The sequence below is a fragment of the Halichoerus grypus genome, chromosome 3 (genome assembly GCF_964656455.1).
Source record: "Halichoerus grypus chromosome 3, mHalGry1.hap1.1, whole genome shotgun sequence".
Taxonomy (NCBI): Eukaryota; Metazoa; Chordata; class Mammalia; order Carnivora; family Phocidae; genus Halichoerus; species Halichoerus grypus.
In genome coordinates this window covers 170,553,967-170,575,472 of record NC_135714.1, presented here as the reverse complement: position 1 = coordinate 170,575,472, position 21,506 = coordinate 170,553,967, and the positions used below count along the sequence as shown (strand labels likewise).

The following is a 21,506-nucleotide window of genomic DNA, read 5'->3' as shown; positions in this document are numbered from 1 at the left end:
TAGGTTGGAACCATTCTAGACCATTCAATACCACTAACAGTAAATCAACTGAAGGAGAAGAGACAGAGGAAAGGAAGAGGGAGAAGGAGGAGGAAAATGAAGACCAATAGAAATTGAAATGTTTTATCTATACCATGGTCCTTCATCTAAGCATACCCAAGAAAGTGTTTCATCAATGTGATTGGCATCTATCAGGTGTATCAGGCAGAAAAGCAGCTTGGGAGCCACTGGATAAAAGTAAATCACTGATCGGTCTTAACCAATTTTGCTTGGAGAAAAACAGTTTCATAGTCACCTTTCTACCTCCCTCAGTAATTTGGTAGAATAGAACCTCAACCCCAATCACCAGGCCCAAAAGAAACATTCAGTAGAGAGCCCACCTCACCCAGCTAAAGCCTATTTATATGGAAGATCAGATTTCACATCTTTGGAGGATAGCTTTCCAGGTGTGGGTTGTGAGAGATGAAATTTATAGGCTAGGACAGGTGGGCTAAAGAAATAGAACTTTATTTTCTCTTTATTCTCTTTCCTCCTATTTTGTAGCAAGAGGGGGTCCATTCAAGAAAACTTCCCTTCCAAGCATTTTTTAAATATGAGGTGGGTTTCAGGCTCAGTCAATTATGAGTTCCTCCTTCTTCTGGAGGAAATCCAAGTCCTAGAGGACTTTGTATAGCGTTTTGATTTGTGGGAAGGAGAACTGGGTTCCTGTTCTGGCATCCTCCTGGGTCTAGCTTCCACTGCCTAGTCTCTGGGCATCTTGTGCTGCTATTCAGTAAGGCGTGGCAAGACCCACCTGGTCCTTTTGAACATCCTGCTGCCAGCAATGTAGAAGTCTGCATGGCCAGCCATAGGTCCTTCCATTCTGCAACCTCCTCATTCCCATCCCAGGCTTCTTCCATGTCACTGGATCTCTTGGCACTTCCACATAGGGTGCTCTGATTTCCCCAGACTACAGAACTGGATATTTGGAGGCACCATCTCTGGCCCACCAGCCTTGGCTCTCTCATCTGCCACCTGTATGGCACCTGTGTTGCTCTGGTTCCCAGTTCTATGCTGAAAGAGGGACTTCTGGCCTAAAGCTTGAGAAGCATTGAGCAAGGTACCCTGCCCTAGCATTCTGGTTGTGTCCACTATCCTTACTCCCAGGTTCTTCCTGAAAGAATATAGACATATGAATGTATGGGGAGGGGTGTAGACATGACACTAATATGACTTACTGTTTTTCTATTCCTATTTCACCCAGGTTCTTCTTCTCAAGTATCAACAGTTGGATTGTACTTTCCCTCCCATTTCCTGGGGCAAAAAATGAATGAGTGAATGAACTGTTTCACCACCTAGCCTTAGTGGTCAGGGGCTACAGGGAAAACCCCAAGTTAAAGACAAAGTACACAGAAAAATATTTCAAAAATACTACCTTTTACACAATGTATGAAAGCTGTTTTTTCTACTCCCCTAGACTGATAGTTCAAGAGTTGAGATTGTTCTATCTGTTTGAGGATGTTTCCAACTGCAAATATTGAACATGTAGGAAAAAAACTCCTAGGGGATCTTACTGAATCAGTAAAGAAACATCAACTTTAGAGACAAACACTAGTAGACATGTAATGTAAAACAGGGTCAGACGATGGAATGGAATAGAAAATCCAGAAATAGCCACACACACACACACACACACACACATATAAACAACTGATTTTTGACACAGCTACAAAGGCAATGAAGTGAAGAAAGGAGAGTCTTTTCAACAAATGGTGCTAGAATAACTGGACATTCATATCAGGAGAAAAAATGAGCTTAAATCCATACCTGTGGTAGGCAGAATAATGCCTTCCCCAAGATCTGTCCACATCCTAATGCCCCCAGGCCCAAGGATATGTTAAGAGAGTGAAAATGCAAGCCACAGAATAGGAAAAAGAAAGATTTCAAATCATATATCTGATATAGGACTCTTCTCTAGATTACATAAAAAACTCTCAAATTTCAATAATAGGAAAACAAACACAAGCAAATTGCAAAAGACTTGAACAGATACTTCACCAAAGAAGATATAGGGATGGCAAATAAGTACATGAAAAGATGTTCAAAATCATTAGTCATAGAAAATGAAATTTATAACCACAAGAAGATACCTCTATACAAGTGCTGGCAAAGAAGTGGAGCAACTCTCATACGCTGCTGGTGGGAATGTAAAATGGTACAACCACTTTGGAAAACAGTTTGGCAGTTTTCTAAAAAGTTAAACACTAGATATTTACCCAAGAGAAATGAAATCATATGTCCATACAAAGACTTGTAGATGAATGTCCAATAGCAGCTTTATCTGTAATAGCCCCAAACAGGAAGCAACTTAAAAGTCCATCAATGGATGGATGAATGAATAAACAAACTATAGGACACCCATACAATGGAATACTATCCAGCAACAAAAATGAATGAATTCTTGATAACACAACAACAGATGAATCTCAAAATAATGTCTATGTGAAAGAAGCCAACCCCCCCCAAAAAAAAATACTGTGTGATTCATTTTATATAACATTCAAGGAAATGTAAACTAATATATAGTAACAGAAAGCAGATGCCTGGGGAAAAGGAGCTGGGTAAGTAAGGTCAGGACAGAGGGATTACAAAGGAGCATAAGGAACATTTTGAGGGCGATGAATGTTCACAATCTTGATTGAGATGATGATTTCATGGTTGTATATATATGTCAGAACTTTTTACATTGTTCACTTCAAATATGTTCCGTTTATTGTATGCTATTTATACTTCCATAAAACTGTTTTTAAAATACAGTAAGAGAAATTTTTAAAAATATATAAAAGGCAGGATGAGACAGTGGTGCAAACAAATTCTATCAGCCAGGCACCAGCAGACAAGGGTAACGTGGGGTTTCTTTGCCTTGCAAAAGTATGCTGAGTTAAGTGAAAGCGCCTGTGGTCAAGGAAAGGAGAACTGCTTGTCCTCTCAGGCCACCTGAGGGATGTAGACTGGGGTGCTGGATGAAAATCTTTGGGGTAAGAGAAACGGTAACACCTCAGAGAATTGGAGGAGGGATGCTTGATAATAAAGCCCAAGCAGGTTCTTTGTCCTCTCTTTCTCCCGCCCCATTGCCAAAAGGATCCCTAGACGTCTGCTTTCTATTTCCAAATTTGTGTGAGCAGTTTGTTTTGTAGAGTCGGGCGGTGTCCCACGTGTAAGCTAGGACATCCAATCAAGAGTGAAAATAACGCCTTACATCAGTGATCAAAAACTACCTCGACCATCCCTAGGGAAATGACACAACACGGATATGACACAACGGGGAAATCCCGAGTCTTAGACCTCTGCAACCACCGGGAGAGTCCAGCCTCCACAGTTATCCCCCACACCAACCCCCCTCCCCCAGCCCAGCCTTTTCCTTCCGTGTTGACTCCTCCCGGCGGGGCGAGAGGCGGTATCGGGCCGGGCCCCGCCCTCTGGGCGCGCCTCCACGCAGCAACGCGCAGCCTCACCAGAGTCGCTTTACGGCCGGGGAGAGGGTGGGCCCCGGCCTTGAGGTAGGAGGCCGAGCTGTGGGGCGGGGAAAGAGGCCTTTTGCGGCAGGACGTAAGTGACGGCGTGGGCGGTACGACTGCAGCTGGAGGGCAGAGGAGGCGGGTTCGTGTTTCCCGGGCCGAACCGGGCTGTGGGGGGCGCGGGGCCTGGGCCGGGGCTGTAGTTAAAAGCCCGCGGTGACAGTATGGGTGAAGGGGAGTGGGGCGGGGGAGGCCTTGGGCCGCTTTGGCCGGTGGGTGGGGCTGGGGGTCTGGCGGGCTGGAGTCTTGGGTCCAGGCCGGGGCTTTGACCCGTGGTTGGTGTTCCCCCCCCACCACCGAACCCGCAGCGCGCGCGTCCTGTCCTCGCCATGAGGCCGCAGCAGGCGCCGGTGTCCGGGAAGGTATTCATTCAGCGAGACTACAGCAGTGGCACACGGTGCCAGTTCCAGACCAAGTTCCCCGCGGAGCTGGAGAACCGGGTACGCAGACTGGCTCCCCGCACCTGCTCTGGGGCGAGGGAGGGGGGCTCTTCAGGGACGGGAGGGAGTATGGGCCGACACCGGGCTCGCAGTGTGTCTCATGGCTCTGGGGAGGGGAAGGCAAAGAAGGAGCCTTGGTCAGAAGAGGGCCACTAAGCAAGACACGGTGCTTGGAGGAGGACGAATAAGGCCAAGCCCCCGGTGTAATGACCTTATAGAACTCTGTGGTGCCCAGTGCTGGGAATCTGTACCCAGCCAGCCGTCTTCTTCCCGGCTGTCCCCCCACCCCCACCCCGGGTTATTGACAGCAGTGATGAGGAACTAATTCCTGAGGTTCCAAGCCACCTAACTCAGCGTGTTGGAAGCTATATCCTCCTACCTCCCCAGGCAGGAGTAATCATCATTCTCGTGACTGGCGTTTGTGGCCATTGTGCTGGTCGCACTGCTCGGCAGAAAGGGTTTATTAAGTTGCTGTGCCAGGCAGTACAGACAGGCCTTTTTTGAACCTGAAAAACGCAGAGCATTAGATCGGCCTGGACAGGGGAAGATCTCAGAACAAGGCCTTAGGCTTGTCATTCCCAGTTACCATCACTGGGAGCCACCTGTGTTTTGTTGGCTTGCATATCAAAATTGGCATCAGGATATAGGTCCCTTAGGCAACCTTGCATACAGAAATGGAAGAATGGGCTTTTTCCTCTTTCTTCAGACTTGGGGGGGGGGGTGGGAATCATTGTTATTTTATTCTAAAAGTACAATGAAGTGAGCATATGTGTGTGTTTTCTTATACCCGCAAGTGTTTACCCCCCCAAAGAAAGATCTTTTGGTCTTGAGCCATGTTACCTTACATTCTGTTTCCTTTTTAGAGATCGGTTTCTGGTTAGATGGAGCAGGTTTTGTGCTCTTTTCACCTTGATGGGGAGGGTGAGGGACTGAGGTGATTAGGTGTGCTGTGGGTGTGGGAGTAAGAAATACTGGTCATGCGATAAGTGGGTGTAGATGAGTCTGTACTAGAGAAATGTGTAGCAGCCCTTTAAAATCAACTTGTAACAGGTGGGTGGTTCTACCTGATGGCCAAGTTTGGAAAATCAATGTATATCAATTGTAGTGTCCTTCGACTTAATTTATAACTATGGTCAGGTTAGTGACCTAAGTATGTTTCTTTAAGTGCAAATGAAAGATCAGGTATGCTTTATAAAGATGGTTTGTAGATTAGCTTGTCTGTGAAATGCCACATAAATGCTGCAGTTTATTGTCTCCATGTTGGGTTAACTCAGCTTGACACTGGGTGGACATTTCCACCGTGGTTTGAAGAAGTAGAAATTGAGCAAGTTGCCTGTTGGCTAGAGCTACTGAATGTTATTTTTAAAATAATTTAACATCACAGTTAACATGTTTTACATGTTACGGCTTGTATGAAATGAAGCAAATGTTTTGTTTGTAAGCTTGTTATGGAAACTCTGACTTATACTATTTATGTACTTTCAAATCAGAGTGTAAACTATTCTTTTTACCACACTTACTTGGATGTTACAAGATTCTTTTGTTTAGAGGTTTTAAAGTCAAACTTCCAACTCATAACTGAGCCAAATATATGTATGCAGAATCAGACATTAGCCTTCCACTCCGTGTGTGGTAGAGCCTTTATTTTATAGTCTGAATACAGAAACACAGTGTAGTCACAGTACTCCACTGATACTTATAGGAAATTGATGTTTCTAAATTCTGGAGTCCTTTTATTTCTTTGACTTCAGATTATAGCCTAGAACTGCTTGTGACTCTGAGTACTAGATGGAGTGTTATTTGGTGCTGTTCAATTGTGTCTTTGAGGTTTTGTTTGTTTGTTTGTTTTTTCCTTTTTTTAAATGTTTGGGTTAAAATACTAGTTTATACTTTAAACTGCTTGGGAGAGCTTTGATTTTTCTTTTAGTGCGTTGAAATCAAATTTCAATTACAGGTTTAAATTTTCCTTGCTTTGTTTGATGGAAAATTGAAAGGTTTCTTTGTTTCTCTACTACTTACCCTAGAAATTGTACTGATTGCTCTGCCACTGGGGCTGATTTTCCTTTTGTGAGAACATCACACTTGGCAATTTAATAGAGGAAGAAACTAATATACAAATGTTTTGTGTTACTTTAAAGCATTAAACACACATACATTTGTACCCTTTAATCTGGGAGTGAGGACAAATTCTGCCTATTAACAAGTTTACTTTTTCTGTTGCCTCTTAGAATGTAATACTTAGATGCTTAAGTACTTTGTTGCCAGGACAGTTCCTAAAGAAAGCTTTATTCTCACTTTAGCAAAAATAGTCATGTTAGGCACCCTTGGTCTGGGTAGGAGAGAAATGAGTGAACTATAATTGAAGCATTTGTTCCCTTACATACCTTTAAAAAAATGTGTCTACATCTGGTTGGTAGAAATTACCTTTGACTTGTTACCTTTGACTTATGATCACTTTAAGCTTCAGCTCCATGCTTTCTACCACATAGTTCAGGAAACAAAAATTCTGGGAAAATGAGTCTGATTCCTATTTCCTTCTGATTTTCAATGTTCATTACTCCAAATTTATATTTGGCTCCCACTTCACAAATCTCCCAATTTTGTATAGCTTCAGTATCAGTCTTCAAGTACCCAAGGAAGAACACTGACAGATGTTCTTCCTAGTGAAGTGAGTGAGAGGAAAATGCCCACATTTGTTCTGTTGACCCCTTGTATGTTATGTCCTTTGCCTTCACTGCTGGCTAGCATGCTTTTTACCCCCTTTTTTAATAGCCTTTCAAAGAAATTATTGACTTCTTAAATTTCATTTTTATTAAACTTTTTTTAAAAAATCCTTCACCTTGGATTTTTTCTTTTTAATGATCTATGATTTACCTCCATCCTATAAAGCCTTATAATCTTGGAATAACTTTTTTAAGAATTCATGTTTCTGGTATGACCAGTAATTCTGACCTGAAAGAAATGTTTCTCGGTTGGATCCCTTGGTTTTGAATCATACTATGTCTAGAGAAATGTAAATAATTCAAAGAACTTTCCTTATCAGATCATAACATTTTAGGTAGATCAAATGTGCGTGTTTGAAATTATTTAGACTTTTGTGGACTTGCTGATGTGACAAACTGAAGGTGTTAATTGGGCATAATTAGTAAAGATAACAATTTGTTATAAATATTTGTTCATGGAGTGAACAAAGTCCGTTTTCAGGGAATGAGAACTCTGACATAGATTCCCCAGATGACCATTCTTCAAGTGGTGGCTCAGTGCAGGAATGCTACCCTGGCTCCTAGCACCATCTCCACCCACCCAACCCTTGTCAGAAACTCTGAATATTCTGGGAAATTAAAAGTAGCTCCTTTTGAAAAACAGAAGAACTGCCACCACTTTAAAGTTCACATTAAAGTTTTTCATGCCATCTGCCCATTGGGTCCTCAATAGTTCTTCCACACAAAGGACAAAAAAATAATTGCAACTGCCTCTAACCTAAAGGATTTTAATAGCTTAAAGGTGATGATCATATCGTTTTACATTTTAAAAAATTATGTTCTTGGAACTGTTTTGTCTCAAACTGTATATCGAAGTTCTTTAACTTTTTTTCCAAGTCTGTTTCTATATAAAGACTTCACAAAAGTGGGGCACCTGGGTGGCTCAGTCAGTTAAGCCTCTGACTCTTGATTTCGGCTCAGGTCATGATTTCAGGGTTGTGAGATCGAGCCCCGTGTCAGGCTCCACGCTGAGCATGGAACCTGCTTAAGAGTCTCTCTCAAAAGAAAAAGAAAAGCCTTCATAAAAGATAAAATTTATATGTAAGGAGTTACTCCTTTCAGGAATAAGGCAGATGTGTGAGAAGAGGCCTAGAGTAAGGACAGATAAATTGTCCTTTTTTGCCAAGAATGGTAGTGTTGCATGAAATACTCTACTAATGGGGTGAAAGTCCTAGGGTAGAGCATTGAGTTTTAAAATCTACAAAGTTAGGGGGAAAAAGTGAAAACAGGAGATAAGAGTGAAAATGGATGACAGTGGTAGTATTAGTGTAAATGTGAGATAATGGTGTCACTGAATAGAAAGGTGATAGGAATGACTTGGTGTGAAGAATTGTGTGATAGTTTGAGATTTTGTCTTGTTTAGTGTGAGCTTTCAGTAGATTCCAGTGTTTAGGGACTCAATTTAAGGTTACTTGCTCTTAAGAGCGAGAGAGGCAAACCGAGAGACAGACTCTTAACTGTAGAGAACAAGCTGATGGTTACCAGAGGGGAGGTGGATTGGGGGGGGAGGGATGGGTGAAATAGGTGATGGGGATTAAGGAGTGCACTTGTGATGAGCATCGGGTGTTGTATGAAAGTGTTGAATTACTCTTTTGTACACCTGAAACTAATATTACATTGTATGTTAGTTAACTGGAATTTAGATAAAAACATTAAAAAAATAATAAGATTACCTGCTCTTTCCAGATAAAGAGAACGTCTCCTTCCTTTTGTGCCCCCACCATATTTTAAATATGCCTCCACTGTAGTACTTTGTCAATTTATTACGTTTATATGTTTACATACCTATTCTGCTTTCATGACTGCCAACTCCTGGAGGACTGAAACGGTTATTCATCTTTCTCTAAGGCCTGTCCTAACATCTGTCTGATGGTAGATGCTCAGTAAATGTGAATATAAGTGAATGGAAAGATGGAAGGATTGTATAATTTTTTTAAAAGATTTATTTATTTGAGAGAGAGAGAGCACGAGCTGGGGGGCGGGGAGGGGAGGAAGGGCAGAGGGAGAGAGAGAATCCAGCAGACTCCCTGCTGAGCACAGAGCCCAACATGGGGCTCCATCCCATGACCCATGAGATCATAATCTGAGCCGAAACCAAGAGTCGGACACTCAACCAACTGAGCCACCGAGGTACCCCAGGATTGTATAATTTTATTAAGTTACTTGATACTCAGTATAGAGAATAAAGAGATACCATATTGAGTCTTGAAGATACCCAGTGTCCATAAGAGGGATGAGAATAAACAAAGACTACGCAGTTCCAGTAACATAGGTCCCGATTTCATCACCTAAAATGTTTGCCACCTAGTGGATAAGAATGTTGACAAAATAGCAGAATAATTTAGTGGTAGCAAGCATCAGTGAGTGGTTGATCTTTTTTTCCAAAACTTATTTTTAAATTCTTTTTTCCGTACAGATTGATAGACAGCAGTTTGAAGAAACAGTTCGAACTCTAAATAACCTTTATGCAGAAGCAGAGAAGCTTGGGGGCCAGTCCTATCTTGAAGGCTGTTTGGCTTGTTTAACAGCATACACCATCTTCTTATGCATGGAAACTCATTATGAGAAGGTAAGGCTACCTTTGTTTTCGCAAAATCTCAAAATCATAAAAAAAGGTGAGTTGTTGACATGTTTACATGGTGACAGTTGCCATAAAACTTAAAGGGGCATGTATAATAATAATAATTCAAATTTTGTTGTTGCTCCTATATCTAGAGCACATGGTAAAGAAAGAGTCCTGAGTCTTTCAGAAACTGGTCAAAATTGATCTGTCCACATGAAGGTGACATACCAATGTTCAAATTGGCTTACACTTAAGAAGACTGTGGAAAATCTATATTCTCATTCTGTCTAGCTTTCTGAGAATCCTCTTACTTTTTCCCCCCAGGTCTCTATCTTCAATCTTATCCTGCCACTTCTCTTTCCAGCTGCATGCTAGACCTGGAGTTGCCAGCTTCTCAACTTAGATTTCCAAAAGGCAAACCTCACACCTCCCCATTTTTTTAATAGCGCCCTGCCTTTTTCAGTACCATCTTAAGGTGTAGAGGATGAAGAAGGGGAAAATTTATCAGTTGTCAAAGACTGAAATATCTTACAGTTTCTCATTCATTAACTTTTCATGATTTCCTCTGCCAGTGTTCTAACATGTGCCCTTACTACCTGTCTCTTAGACTATTGAAGTAGTCTGACGAGTTTCATCTCTTCCATTCTTTTATTTTTCTAAACCATCTGCTGCTGCCTTCATAAAATACTGCGTTACTGGGGTGCCTGGGTGGCTCAGTCACTTGAGCCTCCAGCTCTTGATTTCGGCTCAGGTCATGATCTCTCAGGGTCCTGAGATTGAGCCCTGTGTCGGGCTCTGCACTCAGCACAGTCTGCTTGAGATTCTGTCTCTTTCCTGATCTGCCCCTCTCCCCACTCACATGCACTCTTTCTCTCTCTCTCTAAAATAAATAAAATAAAATCTTTAAAAAAAAAAACAATAACAACAACACTGTATTACTTCCTCTAGCACTCTTACGAAGCCAGAGGCTTTCCCTGGCTTCCCATTTACTGCCAATGAGTAAAGTTCAAGCCCTTTCTCCAAGTGACCTCCAACTTACCTTTCCAGCTTTGTCTCCCACCCCTTCTTCACTCAGTCTTTCAGCCAAACTCATTCCCTCGCCGGGCCCCAAGCACACCCTCCGAGGTTTTCCTCCACCTACAGTGCCATTCTTCCCATGTTCAAATCTCACCAGTCCTTTAGGTCCTACTGTCATCTCACTTTTCCTTACTCTTCTAATCATAATTCTTTCTCGACTTTGTATTCCCACAACATTTTATTTATGTCTCTTTTCCTGGCACTTACCTCTCTTGACTTTGGAATGTAGCAGTTTGCATTATTTGCCCTTCAAGTATGTGTTTTTCTTGAGATCAAGGACAGTGCCTTAACCATTTTGTGTCCCTCTTTGTGCCCAACACCATGCCCTGGGTGTATTAGGCACTCACTGAATGTGTGTTGAATGAATTTAAGTTAATCACAGTAATGTTTAGCAACTGAAATGCTATAAGGATATCTATGTTACAGATTATACCCCACCTAATAGAAGTGTCCCTATGGTTGTCTTGGACTCTATATAGTGGAAAGCAGATACAGTTGCAACTGAAGTATTTTTGTGAGTTACTGGCTGAAAATGCTGCCATATGCTTCATTAGCATCCTGACATGAATTGTCTTAGTGTTACTAAAAGGGTGTATTTAAATAACTAAATGAGTAGTTTATATTTTTTTCCATATCATACAGAGAAGCAGCTTTCATTCCTGTTTAACATTCAAAATCAGAAGTTTTAGAGGATCAGTATCAGCTTTCAGTCTGTGTTTTGTCTTAGCAGCTTCTCTTTAATAGTACATTTGCTGAGTGAAGGGACAAAGGAGTCCATTCATTTGGTAAATATTTATTGAAAGCCTACCATGTGCTAAACAGTGTGCAGGGGATATAACAGAATAGGGCAAACATGATTGCTGACCTTGTGTTTATAATTTAGTGGTAACAACTGATGCAAAGGAAACAAAACCAACTAAATTATAAATGATGATAAGTGTCTTGAAGAAAACAAACTTTCCTGTGATAGAAAATAATAGGAGAGACCTAATTTAGATTGTGTGGTCAGAAAAGGCCTCTGAAGTGATAACCTATAAGCGGCTACATGAAGGATGCAAATCCTGGGACCATTCATTCAGGTAGAGAGATAAGTGTGTGCAAAGGCCCAGAGAGCGTGATGTGTCCTGGGAGCTGTAAGAAGGTCGGTGTGGAAGGAGAGGAGTGGAGAGAGGGTCCAGAGGTGAGTTTGGAGAGGTAAGGAGGAGCTGTATCATGTAGGAGTATGTAGTCCCTGGAAAGATGTTCATAATTTATTTTCAGTGCAGCGGGGAAGCTACTCAAAGATTTTAAGCAGAAGAGTGATATGATCAGATTTTCATTTTAAAGCAATCTCTTTATTCTAGGGGGGAAAAAAGATATAAAAATGGAAGTAGGGAAACCAGGTGGGATGCTCCATAGAAATCAGGAAGAGATGATGATAGCTTGGACAGGGAATGGAGCAGTAGAGATGGAAGGAGATGAACAAATTCAAGGAATATGGTGATAGTGGAACCAAGATTTCATGAGAAGCTGAATGTAGGAGGGGATAAGGCTGAATTCATATGGATAGAAACTAGGCCATCCGGGGATGGTCATTTAAAGAAGTATAGGATGCTACCAATTTAAGGTAGAATTATATCCTCTAGAGAATTTTGTTCATGCTTAGTGGAGTATTAGAAAATTGAGTTGTCATTTCCCTATAGCTTTTACATTTGTTGATAAGATTTTAATTAACTTTTATTTATCCATGTGCATTTGCTGAAATAGATAGATACCTCCTTCTAATGTCAGTTGTAAAAAGAAATTGGTAATTGGTTGCCAGCCAAGTCAATTACATTAATTATGGGATCATGGACAAATTAATCTCTCTGAGTTCTCTCAACTATAAAATACATTAGAATTAATGTATTTCCTTACATATGGTAGGTGCCTAATAAATAGTGTTCTCTTAAGACAAATTTAAAAATTAAGTTAGTGTATATACATATTTTTATATGTATATACACACACTAATGTGTTTACCTATATATATACACACACACGTGTTTTAATTAGATATTTGTGAACAGTGTTTTTCAGGTATAAGTCATCTTTTTTTGCATCTGCTAACTTATTTAGCTGCTTAAAACATTTAGCAGCTTTTAATTAAAATCCCTTTGACTATTGGGGCACCTGGCTGGCTCAGTTGGTAGAGCATGCAACTTGTGATATCAGGGTTGTAAGTTCAAGTCCCACCTTGGGCGTGGAGCCTACAATCAGTCATCATCCCTTTGATTATTAATCTTGAAAGGTAGTTCTCTGTATCAGAAATAGAGTGGAAATTGATCCCAATATATGTTTTAACTTGGATTCATAGGCAATGTAGAAGGTACTACTTTGTAAGTCTTATCAAGGTTTCTTTCTTTTTATGGAGTATTATAAAGCAAGTAAAGACCAAATAAAATTAGGGATGCCTGGGTGGCGCAGTTGGTTAAGCATCTGCCTTCGGCTCAGGTCATGATCTCGGGGTCCTGGGATCAAGCCCACATCGGGCTCCCTGCTCAGTGGGAAGCCTGCTACTCCCTCTCCCTCCCACCCCACTCATGTGCACTCTCTTGCTCTGCATTCTCTCAAATAAATAAATAAATAAAATCTTTTAAAAAAAAAAAAGACGAAATAAAATTAGTCAAGAAACCAAAATTTAAGGTGTGGCCACATTTTTTAAGTAGGTAATTTTATTTTAGAAACTGGACATGAATAACTAGATTGTGCCAAGTGAATAACTGGAATGGTCATAATTAAGACATGTACTTATACTTTAAACACTAAAATTTTCAGTCTACAAACAGTAAGCCAAATATAATAGTGCTTACACTTTGTCATGTGGGTTAAATTTTTTGAAATTGTAAATAAGCCTTTTAAAACTCATTAGAACAATCATGCTTTTTTTTTTCCTATAATGTGCTATTTATTGATTTAAAATGAAGATAAAGACTTCAGTGTTATTTCTCTATTGTTGCTGCCCATTATAATTAGGGAACAAATAGGCTTGTAGAAGCTTCTCCGCTCAGTAGCTGTCTGTCTTGTTCAAAACATCCCTTCTGCTTACGTGCTTTAATCTGCAAAAGGAACAAATTAGAAGCAACTTAGATATTTTCTGAAAATACTAAGATCCTGCTGTTCTCGCTTAGCCTCACTTAGGATATTTTTTCTTGAACGTCTGTATTTTTTCTTAAGGGTCTCTCCAGTTTAATATTCTCAAGGAGGATAATAGTCTTTACTGAGGTTTGATTGTGTTTAGCTTTGTAAATATTATACAGATTGAGGCTTTGTTGAGGGTTTGAGGATAACAGATAATTTTGTTCAATATTATAGTTTGTTTTGACATTGATTTCCAAAAATAATAAACTATGACTAAAATGTCAACATAAAGTTTTTTGGGAGTAAGAATGCTGCTTTGTCCTGCCTGGGATGCATTATGAGTTTACTCATGTTAATGCTTTCTTGTTGCTAAAGAGACTAAGTTTAAGAGCGTCTTATTTAAGACAGTCCTGCCTTCACCAGAGTGGTATAAGAGGATTTGGAGCTTATGCAAAAAGAAAACTTTGTTTTCTTTCTGAACTGATACCTAAGTGCACATGAATGTTATTAAAGTTTAAATAAAAACCTTGCACAACAAAGTTATGCTTAAATCAAATAAAGGCATGCTATTTCTTTGCTGGTAACCTGTACCCAAGGAGAGAGGAAGGAAAGCTGTTCTGAAGGAGTCCTTTCTTTGAAACCAGTCGTGCAAGCACTTTTCTGACTGTCCCCCCTAGTGGAAATGGACTGGAGTGAGGGTAGACCGACTCTCCAATTTCCAGTTCTGGCAGGTGAGCTGAGAAAGAAATTGGAGAGAAGACTGAGGGTCCTGAGTTGGGCACCTTTATGGGCTACTTCCTTCTATTTGTTATTTTAGCATGATTGACAAACTCTGATAGAAAGATAGTACCTAAGATTTCTTTTTAGCTCATAAAGACCAAGAATCACTCGAGTTCTTTGAGAATTGAAAATAGGAGAATGATACTTGTATTATTTCAGGTAATTAGATGAAAAAAAATGTTTTCTTTAGAAGTGGTATTCTTAATTCTACCTAAAGAACCCTGCAGATTGCTCTTTTAATAACATCATGCTCTTTTAGAACTTATAGTATTCCTAAAGTATGCAACTTGAATTTTAGTATTCCCAAATTACAGTATTCCCAAAGATGCAACTTGAATAAACTTATTTAAATTTTATTTTCCTTCAATAAGAAAATTCAAAAGATACAAATAATGCAATTCACCTTAAGAGTGAAAAAAAAAAGAAAATTCGTTATGCAAACTACCTAGTGTTTTAAATTCTAAATCAGCTTATACTACAGCACCTAAATTGTAGCATCCTAATTTTGTTAGTTTGCCCTGGTACATTATAGACCCACACTTAAGTTGTTTCTTAATCTCTAACCTGATTCTCATACAGTTCTTTTTTTCCCCTTACGTTGTGATCACATTTATCCAAGACTATAGCATATGCTGGTCGTATGAATTTAAGAAAATATATAGTAATTAAAGAACTGGATCAAAGCCTTTTTGAACACTAGAGCCAAAAAAGGGTTATGATGACTTTGAATCTGAAATAAAACATGTAACTCTCTGATTTTGTATATAGCTATTAAGATTTATTTTCTTCTAGCTTATCTGTCTCAAAATTGACCTTATTAAAGCTAGAGATTTGGCAATTTCCAGAAGTTCCTTTGTATCCTATCTGGCTTTTGTCTGCATTTGCTTTGACTTTTACAACCTTAGTGCTAAACTTATAAACCAAAGTTCCCATCAAGGACACAAGAGCAAACTACAGAGTAGCATTATATGCAGTGGTGGAAATGATGTAAGACACTTGTCATCAGAAACTCCTTGGCAGCTGTCACATGCCTTACAAAGGAAATAAACTCAGTTTTAAACTAACTGGGCTATTTCTTGTTAATGGGCCAACTTTGTATCATTACTTAAAGTTGACAAAGACATTCAAAGGAGAGAAGCGGCAGTTCTTAAGTGTTAAAGGGAATGGCCAAGAGCTACCTTGGTGTCACATTAACATTTGATGAGTGGGAAAGAGAAAAGTACAACCAACTTTTGTGTACAGAATCACCTACTTATTTCTGTATATCCAGGATTGAGACGACAGCAGGTAAGAAGGAGGGGCTGGTGCTCATGCTTTTGTATGCATTGGTACTTAAGTGACTTGCAGAGTCCATCAGGCTGTGCTGTATGTCGTACACAACCGGTGTGTGCCAAATACTCACAGCTGTATCCCTTCATATGGATATCCATTTCTTGTTTTAAAAGCTAATTCCACTGCCTGAGTATTTTGAGATCCAGCTGATACTTAATGGGAAATCTGATGACATTTGTTAAAAGCTATGGTGTTTCTTTTTGTCAGGTTCTGAAGAAAGTGTCCAAATACATTCAAGAGCAGAATGAGAAGATATATGCTCCCCAAGGCCTCCTCCTGACAGATCCCATTGAGAGAGGACTTCGAGTTGTATCTTTTTTGTCCAGATTATAAGGTCTAAATATCTATAAAAAGAAAATTTTGATGGTACAACTAGAGAGGATTTAACTCCCTTCTCTTGTATTTGCCCTGGGAATCTTTTTTTTTTTTTTTTTTTTTTATTTATTTATTTGACAGAGACAGCTAAAGCAGGAACACAAGCAGGGGTAGTGGGAGAGGGAGAAGCAGGCCTCCCGCCGAGCAGGGAGCCCGATGCAGGGCTCGATCCCAAGACCTGGGATCATGACCTGAGCCGAAGGCAGACCCTTAACGACTGAGCCACCCAGGCGCCCCTGCCCTGGGAATCTTCTGTGTGAATTGCATACCTACCACAAGCTCCTATCTCCCAACATTTTTCTTAAAGCACATCTCCTTCCTTTGTGTTGTGCAGGTCTCCAGATTGTTTAATATTCTGGTTACTGTCTTTCTTGGTGGTTCTGAGGGCATCTTGTAGTAATAATGAGGGTGGCATGAGTAATGCATTTCAGCTGCAGAAACTCTGAACCTAAAGCCTCTTTGAAATGCATAAACTCATAATGTGTGGTGAGACTTGTCATCCAAATGAATTGCAGTTCCATGGGTTCATCTGACTGGTTGAAATCAGTTACAGCTGCCAGATGTATAATTTCATTACCTTTGACATACTGTGCATATTTTTAGAGGCAGTAAGCTTTGAAACTCACTAAGTGAATTTGGTAAATAGAATTGCAAAAAAACTAATTTAGCTTGATAACTGGAGTAATGAGTAAAATAAATTTTTTTTAAAAACCTAGGTCAGATAATCCCAGGCCTTCCGGCTGATAATAATTTCAGCAGTTTTATTATACTCTGCAGCAGTGGTTCTTAAACTTTTAGAGGTCATGAACCCTCTCCCAAGAAAAAGTTTGCAAATAATTAGAGGGCATTTTAAACCCTTGAATTCATTACCTTCTTCGATTCTCAGCTAACAACCCCCTAGTCCTACAATATAGCATCTTTTTTCAGAATTTTTTTTTTCCAAAAAATAAATAATGTTTGGGGGGGGAGGGGAATTACATGTAGATTACTACAGGCAATTACATTTCTTAAAGTTTTTTGCAAGGTGGAGAGCATCATGTTTAACTTAAGTAGGAGAAATTCTTAATAAAAAAATGAGCAAAAGGAAATTGAAAGCAAAGTCTGTGCGGATCGTACACATCATCTTGCCACAGTCCCCTCTTATATGTTCCATTCTCCAGTGTGTTTTCTTAACAGCTATGCTGTTTAGATTGAAATCACCATTTATGAAGACAGAGGCATGAGCAGTGGAAGATAAACCATAGAACTAAAGGTAAGAAAAAATTACATGGTTTATATGTAGTTTTTATCATATGTAGCACGGGTGAATTTTCTTCCCTGCATGGTAAATAAATCGTTAGGGAATGGCATATTCTCTGTATTGGCTTGAGATTTAAAATGTGTATTTAACCCAAAGTTCTATTCAGTGATCTAGAATTTAATCCTGATTTTTCCCCTCTATATTGTTTTCAGACTGTTTTGTTGTTACTTTGTTTTGGCAGATGTTTTTTCAGGGGAGGAGGTCTTGTTTTAATATTTCAGAGCAATCCTAGGCATTTTGCATATAAAAATCATTTTGGATTTTGCATATAAAAATCATTTCAGCGATTGCCCTGCCTGTATGATGAATGGCTTTAATAACGAAAGAAACATTTCAGAGTGGAGGGGGAGATTTTGAATATTTCATTTATTTAAGTGGCTTCATTGCCCTGTAGAAGAAAACTTACCCTGGTGGTTAAAACCATAAATTTAATTCTTTTGTTTAGAACATTTATGTTCTTCTATATCCATATAATGACCTTGAAGAAGTGAGAAACAAATAGTTAATACTGATAGGAGTGTAGACGCAGAATCATGTGGAAACCATAGTCCATTAGCACAGGCTTCTAAGTAACAGAAAATCGTACTGCACTGTTTCTGCCGATTCCAGTCATTTACACTTTCTACCGAGAGTGTTCTGCTGCTGTACTTTCCTATGTGACTGTTTGCAGGTGTTTGTCACTGACAGGCAGCACAGACACAGATTCTGCCAAAGCAGACCTCCTCCTCCTTCCCGGGGCAACAGTAATAATAACTGCCATTTCGAGGGCACCTGCTCTGTGCCAGGTGTTCTACAAATGGTATGTCTCATTCTTACAAAAAGTGTGCGGAGTATTTCCTCCATTTTAGAGATGAGCAAACCGAGGTACAAACAGATGAAATGGTGTTCTCAAAGTCATACAGTTTAACACATTTTGGGATACGAACCCAAGTTCGATGGACCACAAAACCTGTTTTGTGGACCACAAACCCATACTTCCTATAAGTACTTGCAGCAGCAGAAAACATGGGGAGAGGGAAGAGTTCATCAGATTCAGATTATTCTAAGTGTTTATCCTCCCCTTTTCTTTTTCAAGACTTTCTTAAAAGATACATTTTGTCTGCCCCGTACAATTTATCAAATCCTATAAACCAACCAACATTCCAAAGCTGCTGTCTTGTAGCACTAGTGAAAGTGTCACCTGAATTCTTTGACTTTGAAAGCCAAAAATCTAAATCATGATATCCTCTGCCATGTGTTTTCTTTTCTTTAAAAAGGTCTTGTTTGGGAACACTTAGTGTTACTTGCTCATAGACTTTGTCATGTACAGTTTCCAAACTGACACTTCTCAGTGGAGCAACCAGGAGCCTTAATGTGTGGTTTTTGTTATGTGCCATTGCAATAAGTTTGTTTTATCAATTGCAGCTGCGTTGACTTGGCACAACCCATTTGTCATGACTCATTTTGCAGCTATTATTGCTAACTGTAATGTTTTTCTGAGGCGGTGTGGGGTTTTGAGCAATTACACACCAGAGACTAATCTATCAATAGTCAGGCAACTGTGAAATTTTGAAATGGGAAAGATTTACATTAAGAACTTCTGGATAGTTTCATGAATGCAAATATTTCTGTTCAATTTAGAGCTGTGTGTTCCTCAGGCCCAGGATCTAGTGTGGGCGGAAGTCTTGGAGGAGGGGGAGAAACTGTAAGAATAATTAATTCAGCTCTGTGGTTTTTCTTAAGTCTCTAAGGTTTCTGCAGGTTGAAGTATTACATGAGAGTTAATGATTTAACCAAAAAATACACAAATCATGCAGATGGCCTTTATTAAAAATGTTTAAAATAGCTCTATTAAAGACTGATGGTGTTTTCTCTTTGGATTGTCTTTTTTATTTAAAAATTGGAACATGTCATTACCCGGTCACAATAAATGAGTGCTGAGGAAAATAGCCAGCTTTTGTGGGTGCTCACTATGTGCCTGCACTGTTCTAAATGCTTAGTACTGATCATCACAGTGGCCCAACAAGGTACGTACTGTTATCCCAGTTTTCTCAGATGAGGAGAGTCAGGCGCAGAGAACCCAAGTTACTTGTCTGAGGCTGAAGACTAGTAGGTAGCAGTCGAGGTGGCCTGGCCCCAGATTCGCCACTTCAGCCTGTGCTGTGCTACCTACCTCTTGTGACAGGATCGTTCAGAGACTGAAATATCCAGGGCTTGCATTTCTAGACTGTTGAGCTATGTCCTCACTTGTCAGTTAGTACAGATCCAAGTATTCTATTAGAACTAGCCCACTTATGAGGAGCTCCTCTGAGCTGGTGTAGGAGAGATGTTGTAGAGGTTATTTTAGCATCCCTTTCTAAAACTTCTTTTTGCATCTAACTGCAGATCCCACCTCCAGCTGGGACCCTCATCTATCCACTGGCCGATCGCAGAGTGTCCCCTACCTCCTCTCCAGAGCATCATTCCTTTGTATCTGCTGCCAGAGCCACGGTGCCATTTACTCCAAGGACTAACTTTCTAAAATTCCACACCTGGAGTGACCTCTAGTCGCTCAGCATCCACTTTGTGTCTCCAAATTGTGTAGGACTCTGTAATCTTTTGATTAGTTTCTGAGAAAACACAATGATGCATTTCACTTTTTTTATTCAAAGCCATTAATAAAATAGGCCGTTGGTTAGCCCAACACAAAGTTTCTCTCTTATCTGCCACCAGTACCAGTGGTTCTCTTCATTCCTTGGGCCAGCTTCCCAGGTGGCTCTCGACTTCCAAGTCATATCTCAACCAGTATTCAGTCTTATCTCCCCCAAATTCATAAAATGCTATTCTCCAGGATTTTGGTGAAAGGTAGGCTGTGTCTGTGGTTTTGCTAATGCATCTCCCAGATTTCGAAGAACTACCAGTTTTGCCATGACTAAAATCTTAAAGATCTGTTTCTGTTCAGTTTCTCAAACTGAAACTCATTGGAAAAATAATGTATAATGTTATTTGTTTTATGATAGCAATTATTCCTAATTAAAGCAGTATTTAATGCAATTTCCAGTTATTTTTCTTTGGAGAATTTTGTTATTATTGCATTACCTTGAATGTTGGGAAGATGTAGTATGTGTTGCGTGTTCATTACAAAAATAAGTAAGCACAATAAAGTGGATGCTAAACCATCAAACACATAAATGTCCCTGCTGTGTCCCTGAATGTGTAATAAGCAAGTATAATAAATATTTTAATTATAGTTTTGTTATAAATATAACTTATGAGAAAAAAATTTGATAGGAATAATACTGTATATTGCTAATTTTTAACTGTCCCTACTGGCAAATCTTATGATTCATAGACTTTCCTCATATACAGTATTCAGTGCACAGAAGTCTTATGATTGGTTCAAGTACAGTAAGTTCAGTGATTTCCAACTAAAACTTTCAAGTCTGAGTCAGTGTTTCTAGTTCTTTTGGCTGTATGTTCTTAGTATCCGGGTTTCTTATGCCCTTCCTTCATCTTTGGGGTTTGAGAGCACTGTTTTTGGGAGAAAGTTCAGAAATATATTAGGAAAGAATGAAACAGTTAAAAGTTTTACTTTCAGAGATACTGTAGGTGCTAATACTGGATTTAATCTTTCAGATTTAGTTTCTTTTATGGATCTGTTATTCAGTAAATCTCATTGGTCTGTGTAATATTTTATTTGTATAAAATTCCTTTGTTACTTTAGAGCCTGTAATAGTGTGTCTGTCTGCCTTTTAAACCTGTTGCAATAACTTTGCTGAAATAAGAACACATTAGTAAAACTTTTCTTAAACAAATTGTCTCTGTATCATATTTGGTGTGGTTTGGTAAAGTGATATGGCATTAAATTTCGCAGATAAACAACACTACTAGAATCGGTGCGGCTTAATATTTTCCAACAAACATCTTACACTCATCACACTTTCCAGTTTTTTACATGCTTTATCTCATAAGAGGCAGATATGTTAGCTAAATAGATAAAAACCAAGAAATCATCCCTGAGAGTCAAAAATGTATTCAATTAAAGAAATAAAAGATTAGGATGTTTCATTAGGAATAAAATACCAGTTATTGTTACTATCTTGGATCATCTGATGACTCTTTTTTAAGATGAAGTGCATTAGTAGAGAATAACCACTTATAAAATATAGTCCATATTCTGACTTTTGTGAGATTATTTTTCTTTATAAAATTTTCAGGGGCGCCTGGGTGGCTCAGACGGTTAAGCATCTGCCTTCGGCTAAG

The 21,506-nt window shown here is 39.4% G+C and overlaps 1 protein-coding gene across 3 annotated transcripts; it reads left to right on the top strand.

Moving 5' to 3' along the window:
- Positions 1–3,498: 3,498 nt before the first annotated feature.
- Positions 3,499–21,058, top strand: GOLGA7 (golgin A7). Of its 3 annotated transcripts, none has more exons than XM_036102278.2 (6): positions 3,499–3,639; positions 3,866–3,997; positions 9,176–9,328; positions 15,818–15,919; positions 17,175–17,237; positions 19,650–21,058. In XM_036102278.2, exons 2-5 carry the CDS (start codon positions 3,887–3,889, stop codon positions 17,220–17,222), a joined length of 414 nt encoding a protein of 137 aa, XP_035958171.1. In that variant the 5' UTR covers positions 3,499–3,639; positions 3,866–3,886; the 3' UTR covers positions 17,223–17,237; positions 19,650–21,058. The 3 variants fall into 3 exon arrangements, with proteins under 3 accessions (XP_035958171.1, XP_035958174.1, XP_035958172.1); XM_036102281.2 differs by having other exon boundaries at positions 17,170–17,237; XM_036102279.1 differs by having other exon boundaries at positions 3,570–3,588.
- The last annotated feature ends 448 nt before the right edge of the window (positions 21,059–21,506 follow it).